The sequence below is a fragment of the Dendrobates tinctorius genome, unplaced genomic scaffold, assembly GCF_039654945.1.
Source record: "Dendrobates tinctorius isolate UK_male_01 unplaced genomic scaffold, ASM3965494v1 ptg000022l, whole genome shotgun sequence".
In the NCBI taxonomy this organism is placed as follows: Eukaryota; Metazoa; Chordata; class Amphibia; order Anura; family Dendrobatidae; genus Dendrobates; species Dendrobates tinctorius.
In genome coordinates, this window is record NW_027361690.1 from 120712082 (window position 1) to 120718081 (window position 6000).

The window sequence follows — 6000 nt, forward strand, 5'->3', positions numbered from 1 at the left end:
TGGTAGTTCTGCCTATAGTGCCTTGGTAGTTCTGCCTATAGTGCCCTAGTAGTTCTGCCTATAGTGCCTTGGTAGTTCTGCCTATAGCACCCTTGTAGTTCTGCCTATAGCACCCTTGTAGTTCTGCCTATAGCGCCCTGGAAGTTCTGCCTATAGCGCCATGGTAGTTCTGCCTATAGCGCCATGGTAGTTCTGCCTATAGTGCCATGGTAGTTCTTCCTATAGTGCCATGGTAGTTCTGCCTATAGTGTCCTGGTAGTTCTGCCTATAGCGCCCTGGTAGTTCTGCCTATAGCGCCCTGGTAGTTCTGCCTATAGCGCCATGGTAGTTCTGCCTATAGCGCCATGGTAGTTCTGCCTATAGCGCCATGGCAGTTCTGCCTATAGTGTCCTGTTAGTTCTGCCTATAGTGCCATGGTAGTTCTGCCTATAGTGCCATGGTAGTTCTGCCTATAGTGCCATGGTAGTTCTGCCTATAGTGTCCTGGTAGTTCTGCCTATAGCGCCCTGGTATTTCTGCCTATAGCGCCCTGGTAGTTCTGCCTATAGCGCCATGGTAGTTCTGCCTATAGTGTCCTGGTAGTTCTGCCTATAGCGCCCTGGTAGTTCTGCCTATAGCGCCCTGGTATTTCTGCCTATAGCGCCCTGGTAGTTTTGCCTATAGCGCCATGGTAGTTCTGCCTATAGTGTCCTGGTAGTTCTGCCTATAGCGCCCTGGTATTTCTGCCTATAGCGCCCTGGTAGTTCTGCCTATAGTGCCATGGTAGTTCTGCCTATAGTGTCCTGGTAGTTCTGCCTATAGCGCCCTGGTATTTCTGCCTATAGCGCCCTGGTAGTTCTGCCTATAGCGCCATGGTAGTTCTGCCTATAGTGTCCTGGTACTTCTGCCTATAGCGCCCTGGTATTTCTGCCTATAGCGCCCTGGTAGTTCTGCCTATAGCGCCATGGTAGTTCTGCCTATAGCGCCCTGGTAGTTCTGCCTATAGCGCCCTGGTAGTTCTGCCTATAGCGCCATGGTAGTTCTGCCTATAGCGCCATGGTAGTTCTGCCTATAGTGTCCTGGTAGTTCTGCCTATAGTTCCATGGTAGTTCTGCCTATAGCGCCATGGTAGTTCTGCCTATAGTGTCCTGGTAGTTCTGCCTATAGTTCCATGGTAGTTCTGCCTATAGTGCCCTGGTAAGGGAATTTAGAGAAGCACTCAGCAAGGTAGGTTGGTGCTGGCTGAACAGGACTAAGTCCAACTAAATAGCAGGAGAAACAGTCACACTCATCGGTCAATGCAAAATTTCATTTACAGTGTTCACCACACTAGAAATGTTACAAAAATAGATGATTCTGAAGATAACAGAAAGCAAGCAACATTTCGACCCAATCCTGAGACTTTTTCAAGCATTGCTATTGTGGTAGGCAACCAGGGGTAAGTGCTGGGGAATTCCTTCAATGTTTTTGGATCGTATGACTCGTCGCCAGGGGGCTAGGTAGAGGTTCCCCATAGTGTGGTCTATAGTGCCCTGGCAGTTCTGCCTATAGTGACATGGCAGTTCTACCTATAGTGCCCTGGTAGTTAGGCCTATAATGCCCTGGTAGTTAGGCCTAAAGTGCCCTGGTAGTTATGCCTATAGTGCCCTGGTAGTTCTGCCTATAGTGCCCTGGCAGTTCTGCCTATAGTGCACTGGCAGTTCTGCCTATATTGCACTGGTAGTTATGCCTATAGTGCCATGGTAGATGTGCGTATAGTGTCGTGGTAGTTCTGGTAGCTATGCCTATAGGGCCCTGGTAGTTGTTGCTCATAGTGCCCTGGTAGTTCTGCCTATAGTGCCCTGGTAGCTCTGCCTATAGTGCCCTGGTTATTCTGCCTATGGTGCCTTGGTTATTCTGCCTATAGTGCCCTGGTAGTTATGATTAAAGTGCCCTGGAAGTTGTTGCTTATAGTGCCCTTGTAATTCTGCCTATAGTACCCTGGTAGATCTGCCTATACTGCCCTGGTAGTTGTTGCCTATAGTACCCTGTAGTTCTGCCTATAGTGCCCTGGTAGTTCTGCCTATAGTGCCCAGGTAGTTCGGCCTATAGTGCCCTGGTAGTTCGGCCTATAGTGCCCTGGTAGTTCGGCCTAGAGTACCCAGGTAGCTATGCCTATAGTACTCTGGTAGTTATGCCTTTAGTGCCCTGGTAATTGTTGCCTGCAATGCCCTGGTAATTCCTCCTATAGTACCCTGGTAGTTCTGCCTATAGTGCTGATGGTTCTGCCTATATTGCTCTGGTAGTTCTGCCTAAAGTACCCTGGTAGTCCTGCCAGTAGTGCCCTGGTAGTTCTGCCAATACTGCTCTGTTAGTTCTGCCTATACTGTCCTAGTGGTTATGATTATAGTACCATGAAAGTTCTCCTTATAGTGCCCTGCTAGTTCTGCCTATAGTGCCCTGGTAATTCTGCCTATAGTGCCCTTGTAGTTATGACTATAGTGCCATGGTAGTTGTTGCTCATAGTGCCCTGGTAATTCTGCCTATAATACCCTGGTAGATCTGACTATAGTGCTCTGGTAGTTCTGCCTATAGGGCCCTGGTAGTTGTTGCCTATATTGCCTTGGTAATTCTGCCTGTAGTACACTGGTAGCTTTGCCTATAGTGCCCTGGTAGTTTTGCCTATAGTGCTCTGGTAGTTCTGCCTATAGTGCCCTGGTAGTTCTGCCTATAGTGCCCTGGTAGTTCTGCCTATAGTGACCTAGCAGTTCTGCCTATAGTACCCTGATTGCAGCACCCTGGTAGTTCTGCCTATAGTACCCTGGCAGTTCTGCCTATAGTGCCCTGGTAGTTCTGGCTATAGTTCCCTTGTAGTTCTGGCTATAGTGTCCTTGTAATTATGCCTATATTGCCCTGGTAGATCTGGCTATAGTACCCTTGTAATTATGCCTAGAGTGCCCAGGTAGTTCTGCCTATAGTATCCTGGTAGTTCTGCCTATAGTGCCCTGGTAGTTCTGCCTATAGTGCCCTGGTAGTTCTGCCTATAGTGCTTTGGTAATTCTGCCAATAGTACACTGGTAGTTATGTAAGGAGAAGAACCAGGTCAGGCGTACCTTTTCCGTGACGGATCCGAAACTGTGGGGGCTTTCACCTTTGTTGCATGGGGGAAAGCTTAAGGCCCCGGACCAGTCTTTGCACTCAGTGACAGGGGGTGTGGCTAAGCTTAAAGAGCCGCAGCGCGCCGTAAACGAGGCAGTCTTGGCGGGAACCCACAGCGTGCAGGTGGACAGTGTGAGTGCTCCACCTTGGAGCATCATGTTGGAGCAGGCCCAAGTCTGAGGGGCTGCAGAACCACGACCAGAGACTGTCGACAGATACTTGCCTCTTGTCCGCCGACTCCGCTACTACCGCTGACACCATTGATGCGGCTGACACCTCTGACGTCACCGATACCGCTGACCGTGAGTCATAAGGCCTGTGGGAGTAATGTAGATCCGTGCCCGTATCGGCAGGATAGTCGGGTGACCCGTTTTGAACTGTGCCCCAATAAGTCCGCATACAGAAGCCGCACAGTGAAAAACTCTGCCCAGGATAGAGACTTTATCATCTCCGTCCCCTCATCTCTTGGACCCCGAACCGTCACCAGGACAGTCACCAGGACCACGAGGGACCATCGCCGTCACCAGGACGCCATCTCCTCCAGAACTACACCGGACCCCCTACGCACCACGGCCTTGGCGCCAACGTTTGCACCCAGGACTCCAGCTGCTGAAGTCGCTGGTTTGATAAGTTTATTACTTCTGAACTGTTTCCCTTATTTGCCTAAACCTGTTTTTCCTAATTATAAGACCCCCGTTAAGCAAGCTCTTTCCCCTCTTCTACCTGCGTGGAGTAACCACTGTACTATTAAACCCTTTTAACCCTTGCTCTGTCTCTGGTCCGTTACTGCATCCCACGTTCCTGCCTGTACCTCACAGTTATGCCTATAGTGTCCTGGTAGTTCTGCCTATAGTGTCCTGGCAGTTCTGCCTATAGTGTCCTGGTAGTTCTGCCTATAGTGTCCTGGTAGTTCTGCCTATAGTTTCCTGGTAGTTATGCCTATAGTGCCCTGGTTGTTTTGCCTATAGTACACTGGTAGTTCTGCATATAGTGCCCTTGTAATTCTGCCTATAGTACACTGGTAATTCTGCCTATAGTATCCTGGTAGTTATGTCTATAACACTCTGGTAATTCTTCACCACTCTTCAATAATGTTCAACCAGATACTTGCATAAACGTTGGACAAGTAGTCCACAATTATGTAAAGAAAGATGTAGCTGGACTGCATTGACCACATCATTTTTTGGAATTCATATGTGATCATGCCAAGTTGGCGATACACTGCAGTTACCCTCCACAGAATCTACAGGATCTATACTATTGTACCCTTTCATCTACCCATCTGATTATATCACAATATGTTAGTGCCAGTTAGATATTATGAGCATATATGGAGGAGGTGAACGTGATGTAGCCTGTCAAGGTATTATTACCATTGTTATTTTCCAAGCCCACATCTGCATGCCATTTGCCCTGCATGTGTAGGTCTGCAAACAGCTTTCAAGTTTTTCACTGGTAGAAAAATAAAACCTACCTGTTCATTACAACATTCGCTTCTCGATAATGTCCATACAGTAAATATCTCCATCAATATCTCCTTGACCTACAACTCTTCTTTGCCTTTTTATTCACCAAGTTTGCATACTTTTTTGCATATTTATAACTCTTTAATTCAAGATAATATACCATATTTACCTGAAAATCACATCACAATAAGTATAAGTCTCATATGGCAATCTCTGCCTTTCTATATCTGCATGCAATATAGTACAAGTCAACTGAAATTCTACCGGCTTGCTTTTTATTTGCAAACCCTAGCACTTCTGCGTAGATACCATGTTAGTCATGTTAAAAAGAATAGAACTAACAAAAAAACTCTTTACCAAACATCCCTATCATATAAAGTCATTAAATATCCTGAGATAATCCCAATGACTGTGTTTTGAAAATTCTGGAGAACGTAGAACTTGGTTACTTTAAATATCCTACTGGTCATCATCGTAAAGTGGGTCATGAGCTGACCTAAAGCTGGAACGGTACACTTTAGTCCTCTGTTGACTCTAGGCCAAGAACCCAACTACATAAGCTATCTAATAAACTTTCGCAGCTGAGAGTCAATCCGCAGAATTTCCACTATTATTCTGGAGGAACATCTCAAATAACCTCATTCTTGACATAAAACCCATCATTCTACTTTTGATCTGTTAAAGCAAAAGGTAGAAGGGTATTATCTACGCAACTTATGCAAAGTACCGGTAATTAGTCAATGCACTTACTTGTCCAATACAAAGTACAAGTCAAAACCTCCATAGCAGGAAGGTCCACCACTTTCTTCAGTACTACGTTGTCCATCACAAACCAAAAGAAATACAGTAAGGAGAAGAGGCTTTAAACCCAAATGGAAGGTGCATAATACAGCCATAGTTAGTCTGAATTTCCAGGACTAAAGTTTCTTCCTATAAGTGTACAATCCACACAGATTTCCGAGTGCTCTCCACTTGAAGATGTGGCCTTAATTCTCCAAGTTTTTCCTTTTCGTCTATCCTCTGTCTTGGGTTTCAGGGCTAGTGAAGCTCTGTCTTCATATCTTTCTTGTTGTCTAGTATTTGCATCACATTTGTATGCTGCTCAGAGGAGGCACCGCTGTGCACTGTTTAATGGGATGAAAACTTTTTCCTGACAAACTTGCTTTGTCTAAACCTGCAGATTTTTTTATTTGCGCGTGAGTGCATGGAGCAAGAATAGTACAAATCCTGACATCTTGTGATGGTAAAGCAGAATGCAACATCTGTGGTGGAATGGGAAATGTACAGTTTTGTTCTTTACTCACTTTGGCCCTAGTGGTATGAAGATCCTTTTATTCCTCATTAGAGTTGAGCGAAACGGGTCGAAAAATTTCAAAAGTCGCCGACTTTTGGCAAAGTCGGGTTTCATGAAACGAAAC

The 6000-nt window shown here is 46.1% G+C and overlaps 1 protein-coding gene across 1 annotated transcript in view; it reads right to left on the reverse strand.

The window, feature by feature from the left end:
* The window catches only part of ANTXR1 (ANTXR cell adhesion molecule 1), a 317311-nt gene extending 311605 nt beyond the window's left edge, over positions 1-5706 (reverse strand). Inside the window, exon 1 of the mRNA XM_073569123.1 lies at positions 5333-5706. Within this exon, the coding sequence (XP_073425224.1) occupies positions 5333-5478 (146 nt within the window). The 5' untranslated portion in view covers positions 5479-5706. The remainder of the gene's footprint in view (positions 1-5332) is intronic.
* Between the last annotated feature and the right edge of the window lie 294 nt (positions 5707-6000).